The sequence below is a fragment of the Heterocephalus glaber genome, unplaced genomic scaffold (genome assembly GCF_053883595.1).
Source record: "Heterocephalus glaber isolate CG9 unplaced genomic scaffold, H.glaber_assembly_v1.0 deba00001577, whole genome shotgun sequence".
Lineage (NCBI taxonomy): Eukaryota > Metazoa > Chordata > Mammalia > Rodentia > Bathyergidae > Heterocephalus > Heterocephalus glaber.
The window spans coordinates 12,569,115-12,592,056 of record NW_028258358.1 but is presented as its reverse complement, the minus strand read 5'-3'; the positions used below and the strand labels follow the sequence as shown (position 1 = coordinate 12,592,056).

At 40.3% G+C, this 22,942-nt stretch overlaps 1 protein-coding gene across 1 annotated transcript; it reads left to right on the top strand.

The window, feature by feature from the left end:
* The first annotated feature begins 16,361 nt into the window (after positions 1–16,361).
* On the top strand, positions 16,362–22,370 carry Kctd12 (potassium channel tetramerization domain containing 12). The gene has a single exon (XM_021258664.2). It carries the CDS (start codon positions 16,565–16,567, stop codon positions 17,540–17,542), a length of 978 nt encoding a protein of 325 aa, XP_021114323.1. The 5' UTR covers positions 16,362–16,564; the 3' UTR covers positions 17,543–22,370.
* Positions 22,371–22,942: the final 572 nt, after the last annotated feature.

The following is a 22,942-nucleotide window of genomic DNA, read 5'->3' as shown; positions in this document are numbered from 1 at the left end:
ATAAGTTTCCTATGGCTGGATTGTGGCCCCTTACAGCTGCCCACAAAGGGAAGAAAGGAATCTCAGCCAGTTCCGGGGAGGATAACATTGCTGGAAGCTGCTCTTTGAGCAACCTTGGAATCACCCCAAGAGAGAGATGCAGTGATCAACCTGGTGTGTGTGTGTTTGTGTGTGTGTGTGTGTGTGTATCTATTAATAAAAAAGAGCTGCTGGAATTTCAATTGGGATTGCATTGAATCTATATAGCAGTTTTGGAAATATAATCATTTTCATTATATCGGTTCTTCCTACACAGGAGCAAGGTATGTACATTGAGGCCATACTCTTAAGTGAAATAAATAGGACACACATATGTAAATACTGAATAGTTTCTCTGGTGTGAGAAACTGAAAGTATAAATAAGGATCAAAATGTATAATAGGTAATGTGAAATAGGAAGAAAAGGTCCAAAGGGGAAGGGCAAGTGGGAAGGGTAGGGGAAAGGAAAGAAGGGAAAGGAATAAATATGAGACAAGGAAAAAATGGAAACAAAGTCTTTGTAAATAGGGAGGGGTGGAGGGGTTGAATGGGAAAAAAAAATCAGAACCAAGATGTATTATGTAAAGGTGCAAATTCCCAATAATGAATGTCAGCATATTGTATTCCTAAAATATACCAATAAAATTAATGAATGAGAAAAATTTTTTAAAAAGAGCTTGTTAATTTTTGGCATTCTTTATATATTTTTGGTATTAGTTCTCTAGCAGAATACCTAGCAAAATTTTTCTCCCATTCTGCAAGTTGTCGTTTTATTTGTGTTTCCTTTGCTATGTAGACATTTTTAATTGGATGTAACCCCATTTATTGATTCTTGATATAATTCCTTGTGCTATTAGAATTATGTTCAAGAATCTTTGCCTAGGCCTAGGGCTTCCAGTATTTCCCTTATGTTTCAAAGTGTCATGTTTATGGCAGCATATTTTATAATAGGTAAGTTTTGGAAATGGCCTAGATCAACAGATGAGTTGATAAAGAAATATTGAGCAAATGATAAAGAAATACACAGTAGAATATTATTTAGCCACAAAGAAGAATAAAATCATGTCATTTGCAGGAAAAAGGATGGAACTTGAGGCCACTATGCTAGGTGAAATAAAGCAGACTAAAAAGTTAAATACAGTGGTATCTTGGTACTTGTTAATTGATTCTAGGAGGCATGACAAGTACCCAAAACAATGAGGACCAAGTAAATTATTTTGACTGAAAAGAGTGATGAGTCAAGAGGCATTTGACACCAAGTTCCAGGTTGTTTGTCAAGTACCAAACAAACTACGAATACAAGGACACAAGTTTCACATCAAAATGCTTGAGTGTTGAATTTGGTGAGTTTCAAAACAGTTGAGTACAAAGGTATGACTTATCACGTTTTCTTTTATATGAGAAGATATCACCATTTAAAATACCAGAACTGTGTTTTCATATAAACGTGGCTGAAATATTTTTGGAAGACCTCTAGTCAGCTTCCTAAGGGGTGCGGTTGCTGCTTGCTACCACTAGGTGCCACTCTTTCTCCATCCCGTAAGTGTCTGTAGCCTCAAAAGCAAAGCAGATGAAAAACCATCAAATTGTTTATCTCCTGGCTTCTATTTTAACCCAAGGTATGGCTTTATCTAGCTTATTTATTCATTATTGTAGATACATAGTATTTTGAAAATGGTTGGGTAACCACCCAACACGTTGCAGAAAGTGAAATTTATATTTACTTTCTGTCATACCACATTTCAGAAAAGTGAAGATGATCAATATCCTCTTTGCTTTTATTTCTTATTGGTCTCATGCAGCCAGAGAGTTACAATCTGATTACAAAGATAGTTAACATGCTTATGATTTTCCTTAAAAAGGTGGCATATTGTAGTATCTAAACAATTTTATGTGCGAGATAAAAAAATCAAAATTCTAAGTAATTTCAAGGATATTATTTTTGACCCAGTGTATGTATTTTAAAGAGGAAATCTATAGAGCTTAAATATTTAAGGTAGACAGGAAATATTAAGGATCCCTGTTTAATCTGATCAGAAGCATTTCTGTGTCTTCTGGTTATGAATGCAAGTAGGCATTTTTGAAGATGAAGAGGACACAAATCACCTTCATATTTATGCCAAAGAACTGTTTTGGGAAGAGACTTATGCATTTTACTAAATTGCCTGACTTTAAGTTCAACAATTATAAACAATAAAACTTTTGGGCCAGGGATTTAGCTCAGTGGTGCCACACCTGCCTCACAAGTGCAAGCTCCTGAGTTCGATCCCCAGTACCGAAAAAAAGTTACTATATATAAATGAAACTTTAAATTTTCCCTCTCCAGTGAATAACATTAGATTGTCAACAAGACAAGTTAACAAACATTTTTTTGTTTTGTTTTGCTTGTTTTGTTTGTTTTTGGTAGCGGGGATCGAACTTGGGACCTTGCGCTTGCAAGGATGGCGCCGGAACCACTGAGCTAAATCCCTGGCCCAACAAACATTTTTTAATTGAGAAAACATATATTTGAGATGCAAAAAACAAATGAAAAGATCTCTGTTTTGTGGCAATTTAAAGTTTAGTGTGAGGGGGTGCTATGGTTTGAACGTGTTTGTCCTAAAAGGGTTTATGTGCTGGCTGGAGGCTTGGCCCCAATATAGCAGTAATAGTAGGTGGTGGGACCTTTATGTGGTGGGTCTACTGGGAAGAGGATAGGTCCTTGGGCACTGCCTCCTGGAAGGAATTAATGTGGTTCTCATAGGACCCAATTTACTTCTTGATAGAGTGAATTATTATAAAGTGAGTGCACCCCCTGCATGTGTGCTCTTCAGCATGCGGCCATTTCCCTTTCTATTCTTCTGCCATGTTGTGACACAACCAAGAGGCCCTTACTAGAGGCCAAACAGATGGGGTTGTGTCATCTTAGACTTTCAGCCTCCAAAACAATGAGCTAAATAAACCTCTTAACTTTACAAATAGCCTAAGGTATTTTGTTATAGTAACAAAAAACAGACAAACACATTGGGGCAGTGAAAAAGAGAGCTGGCCAGATATGTAAACAGAAAATGGAAACAACTATTGCTTGTAGGATCATCTTCCGTTTGGTTGTGATGGCAGATATGAGCATAATCAGTGCTTGGGTGATAAACACAACTTGATGTCAAATAGACAAAAATATTCCACTGTCTGAACAGATGTGTGCTGAATCTTGTAATGATTTTGAATAGTGACTTGTCCATTGCCTGTTACCCCTCCAGGAGGATTATCCCCACCTGCCACCCTTCTTGTTCCACTGTAGCTGGTTGTGATCACATGACTAAGTTTTGACGAGAGAGATTGATGGGAAAGTATTGGGAAGTACTTCTAGGACAGGTAGTATTATGGTTTGGATCTAAAATGTTCCCCCAGAGTCTCCTGTGTTCAGAGATGTGGCTTTTGGAAGGTGATTGGATAGTGGGACATTAAATTCATTACTGGATTCATTCACTGATGAATTCATAGTTGAATATGCTGTTGGGAGGTAGAACCTGTTGGAGGTGAGTCACTGGGGGTGTGACCTGGAAGGGTGTATTCTTGTCCCTGGCTCCTTCCTTTTTCTTCTGTCTCTGCTCTTTGGTTGCCATGGGTTGAGCAGCTTCTTGTTGCTATACACTTCTACCATGTGTTTCTGCCTTTGAGCCATGGACTGAAATCCCCATAGCTGTGAGCCAAATTAAACCTCCTTTAAATTGTGGGCGTTGGGTATTGTATCCAAGTGGCAGGGAAGCTGACTAATGCAGGTAGGTTGCTAGGTACTCCTTATCTTTGTTGTGGCCATCAGCCCATGCCACATGCACATTCACATATGGTGACATCTATTCTTATTCATTCTAATTGGGTCAAGGGAAAGGTGGGAATAAAACCAATACAGTACTATGTTTTTGTCTTACTCATATCTGTTAGTCTAGTTTCCCATTTAAGGGCCCATTCTGTTAATAGGACCAAAAATCTACTTTTTAGTCTAATTTTGGAAGTAAGAAATTAGTGTCTCTAGTTAGACAGAAGTAGAAATAACATAATGATCAAATGTAGCAATTGGACCTCTTTCCTGCAAGCAAAAGTACAAGTCACCATCATAGGTTATTTTTGAAGGTCAAAAAAGAATTTAAGTGAAAGGATATTGATTAATCCAGGAGCTGAAAAGGCTCTGCTCTCACTATGGACTCTAAGCTGCGGGATTCAGACATGTATTGTTAATAAAGGAGGCTAAAGACTGGAGGTGGAAAATGATTCTCTATTATCCCCTGTTGGTTAGAAATCCCATTGTATGCCCTATTGGCTCCCTGAACTCCTCCTTTGAGGAAAGAGGAATATTGAGGAGTAATCCAATGTCTTCAAGTGCTATTTTGAGAAAGCCCCACTCTGTCCTCATTTCCCTCTTTACACAGCTTGGATTCATTCCATCATTTTAATCACTCCCTTGTCTACCCCTTCACCTTGCTCTCTGGGTAAATCCAACTCTTAGCTTCACTTGAGTACCTGAAAAGAGCTGAAAGAAAAAAAAATCATACGCCTTTTGATGCTTTTGTACAGGGAGCATTATTATTGCCTTATTTGCAAAGTAAGGGAGTAGGGAGGGATGGAAGGTGGAACAGAAAGGGGAGGGAGAGATAATTTGCTCACTACCTCTCTTGATTGAGCATCTGAAAGTCTGATCCGAAAATGTGAAGACCTAACACATGATAGTATATATTTAGCCTTCTTTGAGTGCTCTGAGGAAACATTAAAAGATCATTTGATCAGCTGAAATTGCTAACTAGAGGGAAAAATATTATTGCTCAATGAGAAATAGGCAGGATTATTTGAAATTTAAATGCCAAGTAAATAATTACACCAATAAGTTAAAGATATTCAGTTTAAGCAGGTTGAAAATGCATTCATTATTTTGTCCATGGGATTACTTTTTCTTGGCTAACTGTACTATAAAGGAAAAACTTAAATTAGGTTATTTTCTTTTTCTTTTTTTCTTTTTTTTGCTTAAAGTCTTTTATTGGTACATTTTAGGTATACAATACATTTACATTTATCATTGGGTGTTTGTACCTGCACATGAAGTATCTTGGTTCTCATTTTTTCCCCATTACTTGTGCGCCATTCACCCCTCCACCCTTCCCTATTTACATACTTCATTTCCATTTTTTTTCTTTTCTCTAATTTTTCCTTTCTATTCTTCCCTTTCCCCATCTCCTCCCACCACCCCTGCCCCTTTGGACCTTTTTCTATTTCAAAGTATCAATTATTAGTTATTAATAATTAGATTATTTTCTTAACCAGTCAAGTTTATTTTTTTAACCAATATTTAGTGAATGCACAGTATGAATGTGATAGACATAGGGTTGTTTAGCTAGTGTAAAACTTGTTGGATGTCTACATCCTTTCTTGGGCATAGACACATCTGTTTTCCAGACTCCAACACAGTGCCTTACATGTCACAGGCATTCAACATATAGAGACAGCTGATCAAAACAGTACCCTCAAATACCTAGAGCAATTTAGAATGGCTCAGTCTAACTTCTACCTAGTGAGCCAGAAGGGTGGGACGGGTGATTGGAAATTGTTTCCGGAAATTCTTAACCATAGAACACCTATCCCACTGTCTTTAAGTCTTCTAAGGGCACCTTGTGCCGTAGTAAGTTGGGTTATACTGTACAGTTAAACTTCTTGACTGTGACAATGTCCAATGCTGGCACAATTCCTAAGATAAACAAAACCTTTTCATTTGCATCTGTAGCATCTCTAAATCTCTGTGAATACTTGCAATCACTTGTAAATGGTGAGTGATAGACTCCATGGCTCAAGTGTAATCAGAGAGCTGATGAAAATATAACTTCTTTAATTTTTAATAGACTCTCTCTGTCTCTCTCTCTCTCTCTTTCTTTCTTTCATCTTTTTCTTTCTTTCGTACTAGGGATTGAACTCAGGACCTTGTGCCTGAGAGGCAGGTGCAGTGCCACTGAGCTAAATCCCCGGCCCTAGATTTTATTTTTTAGAGCAGATTTAAATTTACAGAAAAAATTGAGCACAGTTCCCATATACTGTTCTCCTATCCTTTTACTTTTCTCTGTATTTGTATTGGTGTGGTAATTTGTTATAAATTGATGAGCTAATATGGATACATTATTGTTCATTAAAGCCTGCATTTTTTAGAATTAACTCTGTACAGTTATGTAGGTTTTGTCAGATACATTATGACTGCTTCAATTTTTATCCAGCATAAAGATTAAATAATATAAGATTCTAGTAGAATGAACAGGTGAGAAGCCAGTATAATTAAAAAATCAATTATGTGAATTGATGCTTTTCTATTTGTTCTATTGGATAGGTTCTAACTTTTACTGTAACATACTTATAGATGTAGATTTATTAGTAAATTCTCACTTTTACACATATGTGTTTGGATTTATTGAAATAAATGAATAAACTGATCATAAGATTCTATTGAAATGAATAAAATGGATTATTAGACTATGGAAATATTTGCTAATAATAAGAGGATTGCTTTTACTTTTGGTTAAAGATCTAACAACAGAAAAATCGTTTTTTTTTCAATCTGCTGGTTGCTGAGTATTAGAGAATGCAAGGCCGTGTTTGCACAGGTCCTGGTATGCAGGGAGTATAGAAGAGTATTAACTGTTGATTATGATTCTAAGCTCTCTAACATTAGCGCTGTCAAAGCAAGTTTTGATCCCTGAACATGGGGGGAGAAGCTTAGGGAAAATGCCTATTTTTGCATAAGGTAGTTGGTGAGGAAAATTGTTTTCTGAAATGAGATCATCTAGTGCAGTTTCTCATCCCAAATCATGAATTCCCCTGTGCTGCCTGTCAGGTGGGTTTGCAGCTCAACTCTGTGGCAGGAATAATAACTCAATTTTTGTGAACTTTCCTACAAATGGGTGGCTCTAGTGGTTCAGAAGGTTTTCCTTAAGCTAAACCTGATCTTTTCACTTTGCTAATTTTTACAAGTATGTCCTAGTTTTCCATTTTGATGGTAGAAGGAATATGGTGATGCTAGTGTCCACTCTAAATTCATATGTTGAAATCTAATCCCCATTGTGATGGTGCTTTGATTAAAGGTGGGGCCTTTGGGAGGTGACTAGGTTCTCATGAATAGGGTTTTTACTTTTGCAAGAGGCCTGAGGGAGCTTGCTTGCCTCTTCCACAATGTCAGGATACAGAGAGGTATCATCTGTGTACTAGGAAATGGAACTCATCAAGTACCAAATCTGCCTGTGACCTGGCCTTGGACTTCCCAGCCTTGGGAATGGTGAGATACAAATTCCCTTGTTTAAGGTCACCCAGTTTATGGTATTCTGATACAGCAGGCTGAAAAGACTAAGAAAAGCTACCATACTACCTCTAATAGTGCTAGGCCACTAGCACTTATTGGATTCTTTACAATTTTGTGTTCCTTTAAATATGTCCTTGCCTATTAAAATAACTCTTAAGATTGTGATGCTTAGAATCAAAGAAATATAAATGTCAGGTATAGTACTAATATTAATGATTGTGTTTGTAATGATTGCATGCTTAGCTTTTATCTGTTTGACTTGAATAATTTTGAAGGTCTTTCCAACTTTAAAAATTTATTTATTGTCTTGTTTTTTTGAGACAGGGTCTCACTATGTAGTCCAGGTTGGCCATGAACTTGGGCTATCTGCCTGCCTCAGCCTTCCAAGTGTTAGAATTACAGGCCTGTGCCACCATACCCAGCTTCCTTTCCAACTTCTTTTTTTTGCTTAAATTCTTTTATTGGTACATTTTAGGTATACAATACATTTACATTTATTATTGGGTGCTTGTACCTGTACATGATGTATCTTAGGTCTTATTTTTTCCCCATTACCTGTGTGCCCTTCACCCCCTCCACCCTTCCCTATTTATATAGACTTTGTTTCCATTTTTTTCTTTTCTCATAATTTTTCATTTCCCTTCTTTCCTTTCCCCTTCCCCTCCCACTTCCCCTACCACTTTGGGCCTTTTCTTCCTATTTCAAATGATCAGTTATTTGTTTTATTCCTTATTTACACTTTCAGTTTCTCACACTAAGAAACTACTTGGTATTTACACGTGTGTCCTATTTATTTCACTTAAGAGTATGGCCTCAGTATGCATCCATTTTCTACAAATGTCTCTAGTTTCTTGGTCTTTATGGCTGAGTACTACCTCAAAGAACTAGGGCTAGAGGTCCCATTTGATCCAGCTATTCCCCTGCTGGGTATCTTCCCAAAAGAATTAAAAGAATCATACCACAGCGATATATGTGTACCCATGTTTATAGCAGCACAGTTCATAATAGCAAAAGCTTGGAAACAGCCCAAGTGTCCATTAACTGGAAACTGGATAAAGAAGATTGTTTTCTTTATAAAAGCCATTATATATAATGTGTGGATACATGTGTGTACTACAGACATGACTCTGTCACACTGGCTTTGTCATCTTGCAGTTGATTCAGTCACATCATTTTTCATGTAAGCTGCTGCTGTCATAGTAACTGCATGACTTTAGCCCTGTCCTTATTACATCCTCTCTTGTGTGTTTCTTTTTGTTGCTCAAGCCGGCATGGATGATACTGAATAATAATTCTATATCTGTTAAATTAGTAACTCACCAAGATCTATGTCAACTACAAATTTTATTACCATGATTCCCACATATTCATTTAATTTGTTCACAAAAGCTAAACTGGAAAGGGCTAACACAGAACCTTCCTCCTCGCCCTTTCTCTCCTATTTGACACTGTTCTCTCTGTTCATGAACAACTTTTGAACATTTCTGTTTTACCAACAAAGTGTCTACCTAATTGATAATATTTTTTAGCCTATACTTGTCTTGTTCAAAATATCATAAATGATCTGTCAAATAGCTTGCAAAAATATAATACACTGTGTCTACAGTAATTTCCACAATGCAGAATGAAGTGTTTTGTTTGAAAAGTGTTTTCCTTGAAGTGAGCTATACATATTGCTTTTTCTGTTTCTCTGGAGCTCCCTGATTCAGAGGGAGGTAACATCTCTCCCTATGACCTTCACATATGACACATGGAACTCCTGATGGCTCCTGCCATTGCTAGTTACTGGCTTTGATATTGTGTAAGTTCTTATAAACCATGGACTTGGGACACCATCCTAACTTCTGGCAAGATCAGACACATAGCAGGTGCTCCATAAGTATCCAAAAGGTTGTCCAATGAATGTGAAGAGAGAGGATCCAAAGTTATCCTGCACCGTTGGCATTTCTTCCAGTAAAATGTTGCCACCACGTAAAACTTTGGTTTACTTTGCAGTATGCATGTATGCTCCTCATCCTGTGGAGACATTGCAGGCTGGACACTGTGGGGAAACACCACAGTTGTTTGGGAGGTTGCCCTGGCCCTGTTTTTGTCCGACTCATCATCATTTCCTAGCCTATACCTCTCGGTTGGCAAAAAGAGGAAGTGAGTCCTTGTCTTTGGAATCTGAGGACACTTGATACACTCATTATGTACCCAGACACTATGGAATGATGTGCTTTATATCATCTCACTGAATATCGAGACTGATGAGGCAGGTATTTCTGCTCTCCGTTAAGATAAAAATATTAATTTTGGAATATTTAAATAACTTTGCACAGTGTCTTAGAGTTTAAATAAAGCTAGGGAAAGAATACAAGATCATTGAACTTCACAGTGTGTGATTTTCCTACATGTACTTTACCAGTGGAAAAGAAATGTATTTTCTGAAAGTAAATCATATTAAGTACAGTGTAGCATATTTTAAGGCAATTTCTTTACTGTGAGATATTATGGCATATTTCTTTAGTAAATGGAAAGCAACTTGGGGAAAGGTTGATTCTTCCCTTAATTATATAAAACAAATGATTTTACAATTACATGAAAAGCTGACTATTAGAGTCTAGCCAGTAGCTTGGCTGCTTGTCCAAACCTCACAGTGAAATATGCAGACTTTCTGGAACCACATATTAAAACCTCTGCAGTTGAATCAGCCCTTCTTTTTTCTGAGTAACCTAAACTCAATACTATTCAGCATGTCAAAGAACTCCAGGGATGAGATTTTAAAACCGGATGTTAAAAGGTGACTACTTGACAATCAGCACCTTAGTCTGCTGGTCACAGAAAGTGGCATTATTCTAATTCATTTTCTGGCATCTGGGTCTATCCTGCAGTGAGGTGCCCTGTTTTAGAGCCTTATAAAAAGAAATCAACTCCATATTTAGCATAAAACCAAGTCTACACTTGATGCTGTTTTTGTGTAAACTAACTCCACAGATCCCCAAAAATGGTTTTAAAAGAGTGTGTGGTTTCCAAGGTGACTATTTTGAATGACCACTTCATTTGGGGCATTAAATGGAGTTAATCTGACATGGATGTTGAGGAGTACAAAAAGCACTAAAGAAGTCAGGAAGTGTACATGAGCACCCTAGGTCTGCATCCAGCTAACCGATGAACACCTCTGCATTCTGGCACTACTACCTGAGAGGCACCTTAAATTACCTAACTGTTTGGGCTTTACTTTTTCTTTCTTCACTTATAACACAGCTTGGATAACCCCTCCCCAACTGTTATGAGTAGCTAAGCTCCAAGTTTAAGATCACAATTTGAAATTAAGACTTTGAAGGGCCAGGGATTTAGCTTAGTGCTTCTGCCACCTGCCTCGAAAGCACAAGGTCCTGAGTTTGATCCTTGGTACAAAAAAAAAAAAAAGACTTTCAAATTTTTATGAAAGTTCATAATGTTAAGAATTAGCCTTGGTCAGAAATTCCACAATCACTTGTTTGTGTGTGTGTGGTCTTGCTATCTTTGTGCCCAGTTTGATATTTAAAAAGCAACAAGCTGAATGCATTTTTAGAGTTTTATGACCCCTGGAAGACTAGGAAATAACTTCTTGCTTTTGAGTATGAGAACCCAGATCTCAGTAGTTTCTACTGACCCTCTTTATCCTTAGAGCTAATGAATCAGAATAAAACCAAATAAACTCTCTAAGAGCTCAATATTTTACAAAGCGCGATGATATTTTAGATAGCCAGAAATAAAATCATGTATACTGTGTGTACAGGACTGAGTTGGGCAAAGAATAGGACAAGAATGTGCCAATTCTATCTACAAGCTCCAGGTTCTTTCTGGAGATAAGGTGGTGCCATGGATAGAAGACGGAAGAAATGAGAGCCAAGGACTCTTTCCTAACCTTATTCCATTTCTGCCTCCAGCAGAATAAAAAGCTGTGTAATTTTGGCCAAGCTGTTTAACCTCTCTTTGCTGTGGGTTTCTCTTTTGCAAAGTGGGGAAAAGAATAGAACCTACTTCTTAATACACATAAAGTACTCCTGAGGCAAGAGGCTATGTTGAAAAGCACAGCTCTGTGGCTGGAGTAGGGGATACTGGGGGTGGCAGTGGTACACGCCTGCATGCCTGGAATCCCAGCACTCCTGCAGGCTGAGGCAAGATAATTAGAAGTTTGAGCCCAGGCCAGGCAACACAACCTAGCAAGACCCTGTCTCAAAGTAAAAATAAGAAGGTTTGGGGATGTAACTCAGTGTAAAAGGCCCCGGGTTTGACCCCCAGAATGACAAAAATAAAAACAAAAAAAACCCAAAAACAAAATACAGACTCTAAAGCTAGGCTGCCTGGGTTCAAATCCAAGCTCTGCTGTTTTTTTGCTGTATGAATTGGGAAAATTAGTTAACTTCTGAGCCTTAGTTTCTCATTCCCAAATTGGGCAATAATAGTACCAACCTGATAGAGTTGTCAGGTTTTATTGAATTAACACATTCATAGTTCTATAAACAGGACTGACATAAAGAAATGGTATGAATATTTGCTGTCATATTTTTACTTGATTTCTGGAAAAGCATCAAGCATTGTAAGCACATGGAAATAAAAATTTTAACATTTCCAACATTTTATTGCTCTGGTTCTGTTAGGTAAAAATTATACAACAAGGATAATCATATCATGTTGAGATATTTCTTATTTTCTGTTTTTTTGGAATGTCCTTCATATAACATTTTTCTCTCTTTTTAAAGGTATATACTAGTATGTCTTTTACCACTGACTTTGTTACAATGACTTTGCTTCGAAGTTTACTTAAACTTAATATCATTTAATTAATCTCTGTACCCAATTTTGCTCTCCCTCTGAATGTAAAAAGTCAATGGTTTTTAAAGCTTGCAAACAAAAGATGCACACATATCAGGAGGATGACGAATGCACCAAACATCTGTTTAGGACAATTTTTGACTCTGCTTCTTCTCTTTCTCTAGAGCATTAATTTTAACATTTCTGCCATTCATTCATCCATCAGCATTTACTGAGTGGACTTGTCAGGCACCAGGATAAGTGCCTGCTGCAAAATAATGATTCTGACACTTGAATGATGTTTTACAGCTAATAGTTCATTTGCACATATACTAAATTCATTCAATCCTTAGAGGTACTACCTTCATCCCACCCGTTATCCCTCCCCTTTCAGCTTTCTATTTCTTTTAGTGTTCCTCATTCCTTTCTAGAATCTTTGAGGTGCAGAATATTTACTAAGTGCTTTGGTGGGGTGGGTCTGGAGAAAGCTGGTTGGAAGAGCAGGAAGGAATAAATGAGATGAGAATTTAGATTCAGAGGGTTCCAATATCATACACTTTGGGATCAAAGGACAAAGCATTTCCAAGGATACTGTTGCTTTCTTAGGAAAGTATAGAGTCATTTGAAAAGTAACAATGGCCAATGATGTACTGTATCTATTACTAGAAACTGAGTTGAAAGCGAACATAGGGCTAGTAGTTTTCCAAATCCTCCCGACTCCCTTTTAATTAAGCATATTTAACATAGAGGACACGATGAAGATACGATTCACTTTCCTGTATAAATACTCAGGCTCTGTAGCCCCAGAATCAAAGTTCCTCAATTATATTTCCTCATACATTCTGTGAAACCAACCAATAGGCAAGAAATAGAACATACAGAATTAATTTCTTATTATTACTCAGCATGGATTTAGCCATAATGTCCCCTTCCTGTTTTCTCAGGGCCTTTGCCCTTTCTTTTCCCTTTGTCTAAAAGATCATTTATTCAGTCTTAAACCAGTTTCATTCATTATTATGTCTTGTACAGAACCTGGCTTCTATAAGGAAATGTTACTGGCTCATGGTGGCAAAGTATGTCCTGTCAGGAGGAGGAGCATGAGAGCAGTACAGAATGCTGCTGTGCGGAAGCACACAGTCTCTTTCACATCTGAGTTTGTACTCAAGGATCGCTTCAAGAGTGCTTCAGAGGTTTACAGGATTCAAGCAGATGATCCATTCCATAAACTACTGGGAGGCATTTTCCTTGTCCAAGCTCCTTTAACTTGCTTGGCCTCTTCCTGGAATGCTCTCCCTCCATAACATCACATGGTTGTCTCTTTATGATCACTGAGCTCATGTCACCTTCCTGCAGAATACTTCTCCAGCCACTTTATATAGACTGATATCCCTACTCATCCCTCTGTCTCATTTCCTTATTTTCTTTATGACATTTATCACCACCCAAAATGCACTTACTATCTGTTTCCTCACACGACTGTAAGCTCTAAGAAGGCAGATTTTTTTAAATTTTTTTTTTACATAATGCCTGGAACAGAGTAGTAGGCCCTGAATAAACATTGGTGAAGTAAATGAATGCGCACCAGATACTTTATCGAATGCCTATAATAGGTTACCTCTGTTCTAGATACTGCTGATATAGCGATGAATGAAGCAGAAAAAAAATCTCTGAACTCTGGAGTTCAAATTCTAACATGGGGAAAGTGACAACAAACAAGGCAAGCTGTCAGAGTGGGGCTGTGTGCATTAAACTGGGTGATCAAGAAAGAAGACCTGAGTAGAGAAGACAGGCAAATGGACAGAAAGACGGACAGAAAGATGTGTGCAGTTTGGAAGGAATCTTTCAGACAAAGAGAGAAGAAAGGGCAAAAGTCCTGAGAAAACAGGAAGGAGGCACTGGGGCTAAGCCAGCAAGCTCCTGGCAGAGTGGGTGGGGATGAGTCAGAGGCTGTGGGGGAACAGCGTCACTCATGGGAGGGTCTCTAGGCCACTGGAAGGTCTTAGGTCTTGGCTCTTGGGAGACAGGAAGCTACTGCAAGGCCCTGAGCAGAGTGACAAGTCTGAGGCTAAGATCCATTTTGTTGTTGTTGTTCTGGTGGTGAGATTGAAGGGGACAAAGGGGAAGGACATTTGGAGATCCAAGCAATAATTCAGGAAAGAGGTGATGGTGGCTTGATCCTTGATGGTGACAGGGAGATGGTGACGTTAATAACCTGAAAGGATCTTGCAGGTATAACACAGCATTTACCAATATAACTAAGAAATGATTAACAAATATGTCCACAATTGATACAAAGAAAGTTTTACTTGGATTTATAGGAAAGAGATCGGTTTTGTTAGGCCTGTGACACTGATGTAACAAACAGTACTACAACCACCTAGAAATTCAGCATTGGAACTTGGAATTTTCAAGTCATCTATTATTTATCCAAAGAACAGAACACAAAAAGAGTGGCAAAATACTTCCAGCATCAAAATCTGTACTTGCAATTAAGTGAGTTGGTTTGGGTCTTGATCTTAATTCAGCACAGTGACATGAGTGCTGTAATTGTTCAGTAGACATAAACATTTCAAAATGAAAATGACACTTATTCGTGAGGAGACTGTAAAACTCACTGGACAGTTACACAGAAGGGTAAACATTATTATTGAGAACAAAGATCTTGCCTGAGTCATCCTGATTGAAGGCCTCAACTTCAAACTGAGCCAGAAACTGCTCAGACCTCTCACGCTTTGCTTACTGGACTACATCACATCGAAGGGACCTTGATTATTCAACCTTGATTCTTCACTACCTGGCACTAACAAATAGCAGGTGCACAACCAACATTCACTGACCCAATGATTTCTCAATCTCTTTCTCTATCCTGTCAGTTATCAGATAGTCATGAATATGAAATTTCAAAATGTGCTCAGAGCAAAGGCAGAAAGTGTGTAAGCAATCTAGACGCCCCTTTTGCCTAGCTGGTGAGAACAGGCTTCCCAGAGAGGAGTCCTGTGGATTGCGATCTGACCAGTGAGTGCAATGTGCATGGAGCAACAGAAAACAAGGCCTTCGTATATACAAGTATCAGCTAGGGTGGTGGTGTGTACCTGTAGTCTCAGCTACTCTGTAGTCTGAGGCAGGAGAATAAGTTTGAGGCCAGTCTGGCATTTCAGCCAGACCCTGTCTCAATATAAAACAAGGGCTGGAAATGTACAGCTCAGTGGCAGAGTGCCTGACTAGCGGCAAATGTGAAGTCTTGGGCTCAATCTTGAGCACTCCCACCCCAAACCCAGACAGACAAGACATATTCCTCCCAATCTGGAGAGAACCTGGAATAGAGTGAAAAGATGGTGGCCAAAGGGAGCTCAAAGGCGTCACGGCCTTCGGGAGAATAAACACGCAGGCGCTGGAAGGTGGATTTAAAAATTAATTAGATCTGCATTTTCTGGCACAATTCACTGATAGTTGAAAGGTGTCATCGACCTTACTATTGCCCTTTGCTGGGGAGGAAAACTGCCTTGGTCACCCCCAAGACACCTTTTGCCATTTCAACTCAACGCCTTTTATTTTGAGGTTTCCAGACCAATGAGTCTGAAGCTGCACACAGAAAATAAACTCTCAGAAAGCGCCCTATGGCTGGATCCTGAGATTAGTCTTCTGCTTCTTAGGATTTTTCTAATCTGTATGGCAGCAACCTGAGTAAAATGTGGCTGCTTCCAGGATGGCCTGGCCCCTCTGTCTCTCCAGGTTTTTGTTTGTTTGTTTATTTTGGTCCTCTTGAGAACTTCCAGAGACACGAGGACTGAATGCAGCAGCGTCACTGCTGCACTGTTTGAAACGAGGAGTTCCGGAGTCCGCGGGTCCGAGGCAGCCACGCAATTTCCACTCGGCGGGCGGGGGACGCCAGAAAGTTCACGTCTCTCTTCCAGCCACCCTGGTGGGGAGGGCAGGGGAGGGGGCGCCTCTAGAGAACAGCCGTCTTCCCGAGCAGCCAGTCCGGGATGGGTGCCCTCGGGAAGAGGGAGAAAGTTGGGCGGGACGAGAAGGGGAGCGCGGGGCTCGTGGAGAGGAGCCGAGTGTCCCCGGCGTGCGCGCGAGCTGGGGTGGAGCCAGCAGCCCCGTCGCCGCGTCCTGCGTGGAGATGCAAATCGGTCCCGGCGCTCCCCTCCCCCTCCCGGGGGGCGAGGCTCCGCCGCTCCGCCCGCAGCCGCCCACGCCTCCTCCTGCGCGCCTGGCGCCCGGGCGGGCGGCTCTACTTAAGCGGCGCGCGGGCCGCGACCCTGCACTCGCCTGGAGCGCGCGGCGCAGCGCAGCGGAGCTCACGGGGGTGCACGGCGGCGCGCTCGCACCGCACAGCTCTCGGAGGCGGCCGGGGTGCAGGGCTGAGCGGGGGTCCTGGAAAGGCGGCTGCGGCCCCGGAGCACGGCCTCAGTCACTGCCGTTGCCCCGGCCGGGACATCTCGCTCTGCCATGGCCCTGGCGGACAGCACGCGCGGATTACCCAACGGGGGCGGCGGCGGGGGTGGTAGCGGCTCCTCGTCCTCCTCCGCGGAGCCGCCGCTTTTCCCCGACATCGTGGAGCTGAATGTGGGGGGCCAGGTGTATGTGACCCGGCGCTGCACGGTGGTGTCGGTGCCCGACTCCTTGCTCTGGCGCATGTTCACGCAACAGCAGCCGCAGGAGCTGGCCCGGGACAGTAAAGGCCGCTTCTTTCTGGACCGGGACGGCTTCCTCTTCCGATACATCCTGGATTACCTGCGAGACTTGCAGCTCGTGCTGCCCGACTACTTCCCCGAGCGCAGCCGGCTGCAGCGCGAGGCCGAGTACTTCGAGCTGCCCGAGCTCGTGCGCCGACTCGGAGCGCCCCAGCAGCCCGGCCTCGGGCCGCCGCACTCTCGGCGCGGGGTGCACAAGGAGGGGTCGCTGGGTGACGAGCTGCTGCCGCTGGGCTACGCAGAGCCCGAGCAGCAGGAGGGCGCCTCGGCCGGGGCGCCGTCGCCCACGCTGGAGCTGGCGAGCCGCAGCCCGTCCGGGGGCGCGGCGGGCCCGCTGCTCACGCCGTCCCAGTCTCTGGACGGCAGTCGGCGTTCTGGCTACATCACCATCGGCTACCGCGGCTCCTACACCATCGGGCGGGACGCGCAGGCGGACGCCAAGTTCCGGCGGGTGGCGCGCATCACCGTGTGCGGCAAGACGTCGCTGGCCAAGGAAGTGTTCGGGGACACCCTGAATGAGAGCCGGGACCCCGACAGGCCCCCGGAGCGCTACACCTCGCGCTATTACCTCAAGTTTAACTTCCTGGAGCAGGCCTTTGACAAGCTGTCCGAGTCAGGCTTCCACATGGTGGCGTGCAGCTCCACCGGCACCTGCGCCTTTGCCAGCAGTACCGACCAGAGCGAGGACAAGATCTGGACCAGCTACACCGAGTACGTCTTCTGCAGGGAGTGAGCTCCCTAGACCCCTCGCGACTCCAGCGCCCACTTCCCCTCTTCCTTGCTGCGGGGATAATTATAGGTTACCCCCACCTGCCCACTGTTCCCCGATTTCTCCCACCTTCTCCAGTAGCTCGGCCAGACTTGTCAGCCCTCACTGCAGAATCTGCAGCCACAGATCCTCTGGGCTTCGTTTTCTGTGGACCTTGCTAACCTAGAGCTCTCAGACCTAGTTCCCATCCCACCCTTCCTTAACTCCCGGCCTCAAAGCACCCTCCCCCACCATTGTACTTCAGCTTGGACCTAGTGGGGCAGCGTGGCCACAAAGTCACCAAGTACCTGGGAAAAATGAATTGGGGGGTGTCCAGTGTGTAGAAGATTTCTTGAAATCTCAAGCCTTTTTGACTCATATGCGTTTTAAGAGCTAGAACTGATAACACTGTCTGGGAGAGTGGTTTTTTTTTATTTTTTTATTTTTTTTAAAGATCATTACAGTCTCTTTAAAGTAGTTTTAGAAGACTGAATGGAAGACTTCAATACTGGAATTAAGACCCCACGGAGCCAATTCAGTGACTGTAAATGAGTAAAGTTTTGATGAGTTGGAGGTAGAAGACTAGTGCGGGTACAGTGAAAGATTGGATGTTTGGCACACACAATAGGTCTTCGCCTGTGGTTTAAACTTGTAGAAAGAGAACCTCCTGCCTGCGGGGGCGCCCTTTCTCCTTGGGCCCGTTCCGTGGTTTGATATGGCAGCCCTCATAGGCTAGAAGTAAAGGCGCTGGCTGCCTCCTAAGAGGGCGAGCCGCTGGGGACTCCAAGCGCTGCGGGGTGTTAGGTGGCAGTGACTAAATGCGGCCGGGTAGTAGTGTACGTTGTTGTGGACAGTAGGACCATACAACCATTAGCTCTAGGAATGGGGGGTGGGTTGGGAGGGAGGAAAGAGGGGAGGAAGGGTGGGAAGGGAGGAGCAGACATACTCATTTATTATCTGAAAATTGGAAGTCTGTACCAAAGTTTGAGGACATGCACATTTAAAAATTACAAAACAAACGCAAACTTGCAAAGCATTTTATTGAGATTAATAACAGACCTAACTGGTAGTTCATTAAACTGCTTTGAGTCCTAAACTTAGAAGTTGTTAGTACTCGTATATCCTAACCAAAGAGTAACCCAGTACGGTTTTAGTTTTTGAACTTCTGTTTTATGATTATAAATCCTGATTTAAAAATCTATTTACTTGGGCAAAATCTTTGGTTTTGGTTACTTAGACTTAAGGTTTCTTGTTAAAAATCTTAACTTTCTCTAAGCCCAGCTAATGTTGACTTCTGGGCAAACCTGAAAACCTGGAACATGTCCCTTCTTTCATGTAATTTGTTTGAAAGTAAAGTGGAATCTTTTCAAGTGACAGAGCTGCAGAAAAATATAAGCACTGAGGGCTGCCCATCTGTAGATGGCTGTAAAAAAAGAATATTTTAAACGAGGGCAAATAAGTACTTAAAAGTGAGCTGAGCAATAAAATGGCGTTTTAGATAAATGCAACAGGAACAGGAGACCTGGTTGCCTTATGCCTTTACTCTCACGTGGAATAAATTCCTAGTGTATATCCTGTGTATACCTTAAGAGAAGGGATTCAAATCCTCCTCATACTGTGAGGCATCCTTTGGATATTCTGTGATGATGGAGAAGCCTTTTTGTTTGTTTCAGCATCTTTCTCTGAAATATGTTTTTAAAGATTTTATAAGACTCGTTTTCAGTGTTTAGTGCTATTTTTTCTTTAAAAAAATGAATCTTGTACTGTATCTTACTATGTTCATGACATGTTACAAATTGGAACAGTTTTATTCTTAGACACGTGATTCAATCTGTATATACCATATATAAACATTTTACAAGAATTATTTAGTTTTTTAATTCATTTACTAATGCTATAAAATTTCCTATATTTACCCCCTGTAACTTGCATCAGATGGTGTATATAACTAAAACAACATGTTCTGTCGAGTTTCTTATGTTTTTGTGTATGGGAGATTGGGCCAGGAAAAATTATGTAATTGTAAACTGAGTTTGTGCCATACTTTTTTTTTTTTTTGGCTAGGATCTTAGTTGTATATTAATCATATGTTCATTAAGTTTCTACTTAAAACCAAGGTACCTGTAATTTTAATTCACTAATTCATTTTCATTGGGAAATAGAGGTAAGTTCTAGTTACATATTTTAGAAAAGTTAGCATTATATACAAAGACTAATTTTAGGGGAAATGGAAGCAGAAACCTAGGAAGTTGTTTGCTTATATGTTGAGTTATTCTCTGACTAATACATCAGAACTTTGTTTCAGGTCTGAAATGGTTTAGATCTGTCACTCACTGACCCATCATGTGTCACAGAGATTTCTCTACCCCATGGCATCCTTGTTGGATTGCTCAACAAAAAAGCACATGGTTGAGAACATCTTTAATACTGACAGATGGCATGACTCCGCAAATCTGATTCTGGTCAAGTCTGCCCAGCTCCAAGAGGCATAAAAAAGATGCTAAAGTTTTGTCTCTGCCAATTGACTCTTACAAGTTTCACCTTGTAAAACTTTGAGTTGAACTGTCTCACTGTCTTACACATGGGCATCTTAGCTGTCCCACCCCTAACCCCGATCCTGCGTTCTCTACGTTATTTAATAGACTGGGAATTTAATGTTAGGGACTGTAAACCCACCTCTTTTTTTTCTAAGAGTCACTGTGCCCTCTGAGGTTAGGTAGTACATGAAAACTGTCTACTTTCAGTGGTAAAGACTGAGCAGGCAACTTATTTTATGTTGGGTATATAGTATAACTAAAGAAAGATGACTTGGCATGAGCACTTTTGGACCCTTTTTCTCCATGTGCTCCGGACTATAGAAAGAGACCTTAAGGTCTACAAAGTGGTCTGAAATGTTGGTCTTCACTCTTGAGCTGAAATAAGGTATCCAGTGTCCATTTGAATTAGCCCTGGAAAGACACCATTCAAATTACCTGGGAGAATGTTGTAAACTGTTCGGGTAATTATGACTGCAGTGTCTGACTCAGAGAGGCAAGCATTCACATATGTTGCTCTAATTACTGCATAAATTAACATAAATGTGCATAAATGTAACTGACATTTAAAAGCCATTGACAGTGATGGCTAAAAAAAATCAGGTACCATGTTTTATGTTTTTGAACCAAGTATTTGACACATTGCTTTGTCATATATGTAGACTAGGAACCATATCCTAATTTTTAAAATACTATGCTGTGGAAAATTTCCTTGACGGTATGAGACTTAATTTTTTTTCATTTTTAACACTTTTTATTCTTGTGTTTCTTATTTGGATCTTGAATTGATAGCAAAGTGATAATTTATACTACTGCCAAACTTCTCTTTCAAACAATTATGAGAAAAAAATATATAACTTGTTGCTTCTCTGAGGAAATGCATAATGTGTTCAGATCAAATGGACAAATCCCAGTGCTCATAACATATTCTAATTTTTATTGGAATTTTCCATGGAATGTTACTACTACATTAAAGCCATGTAAGGTGAAACTTTGATAATTTTTTTACTGTTCAAATTATGGTAAATTCCAGTCTAATATTAACATAATTTTGTACTACTACGTGAAAAATAGTAATTTACATGCAGACATTTAGAAAAATATTGATTGGAGAGGTTGAATTCCTTAAGACTTTCATTTATAGTCTAAAAGTACTATACATAATTGACTTATTTTAAAAATAGTAAACTGAATTTTTTATTGTAAACCTATCAATGTTGGTCCTTTGTTTGCAGTTTCCCATTTTTCTTTCCTATAAATCATATAAAACATGAATTAATCTTTTTAGATGACCCAAGTCTGTCTCTTGAGAAATGAATAAAATATAGTACTCTTATTACCAGTTATCTTTAGTACCTGAAATAGGTTTTCTTATAACCAGAAACAAGTTACGTTGAAGTTAACTTTTCTTTGTCAGAATTTGGGACAAGAAGAATCTAAAAATATTAATGCTCGAGGATTTAGATTCTCTGATAATACTGAGGATTTAGATGGAAGAAATTCAACCAAAATGTCTCTACTAGAGTATAATCTTTTGTGGGAAGAAGATGAACTTGTTGACCAAGAATTCTTATTACTTCTGCATTTTGTGATTTTCTTCCAAGCTAGTTTTTAAATTCTAAATGTGTTTTGAGGTATGTGGACATTAAGTGTAACATAAACGATTATACAACTGTCTTTGTCAGTTTATAGGCAGGTGAATTTTCTAATACCATTGAATAGAAATGAAAATTCACTGTGACCACTCAAGCAACATTAGTGACCTTTTAATGACAAAAGGTTAAAATATTCTTCATGGATGTGAATTTTGAAAATGTAATTAATTTATAAACAGCATTTGAAAATGTTGTTTAAATTTTTCCAGGCATCTGAAAAAACTCATTTGCTAAATAGCATAAGATTTCCACATAACTCTCTGGGATTCTGAACTTGTTGAAAATGTTACATGTTAAATGATACATATCATTGAGCCATTTTTTCAAAAGGGGAGAGGAAAAAATATAAGAGAATCTGACTTTTCTAACTGAAAGCCAAGAAAGGAAAAAAATCCCTCTCTTTTTAAAAAAGACTGATGAAGTCTTTTCAGAGATGCCTGAATTTTGAGAATTTCTTCAATCATCTAAATGGTCTAGAGATTTTTGTTTTCCCTGTTCACAACCAGTTGTATAACAAATACTCGATACTGTTTTCCTCTCTGTGTGTGAGGTAGTGAATCATTGATTATGTGACTTGTTATGTATTCTATTAAACACTGAAGAATAAAGCATTCACTCCTTTAATTATTCCTCTTGACTCCTTGATGTGGATTTGCTCAAACACTGGTTTAATTTCATTTAAAGAGCTCTCTACTAAAAGTGCTTTCCAAACTGTCGTAGGACTAATGATGAGCATTATGCCATCAGAAAATCTCCTTGGTGAATAATTGGCCAGCTGGGCCAGGCGTGAGCTGGTGGTTTCTCCAGAGTTTATTGCCAGGAACACATAGGCAGTTAGGGTACTTACTGTGGAATAAAAGTCCTTCACAAGCCTCCGTCTTTGCAGCATATGCCATTGTTGGGAACATGGAGACTGTAAGTAGAAATGGTGTGTTGAAAACAAGTGAATAGCAGCTGTGAACTATGCCTTAATTAAAAGTACAATTTATGAAGATAAGGGTCTCATGAATGTTGAAAAAGAAGACACATTTGGATATAGGGGTTCTGTACTGTTCATGTCCAGTCTTTGACGTTCTTGTCTCTATAAAGTGAGCACGGTGTTACTCAGGGAAAATCACAGAAACCTGGGTCTGCTGGATTATGGCCCAGGAAACTGGAAGTTGGGTGGGTACAATGAGCCAGGCTTCACCCTTCCC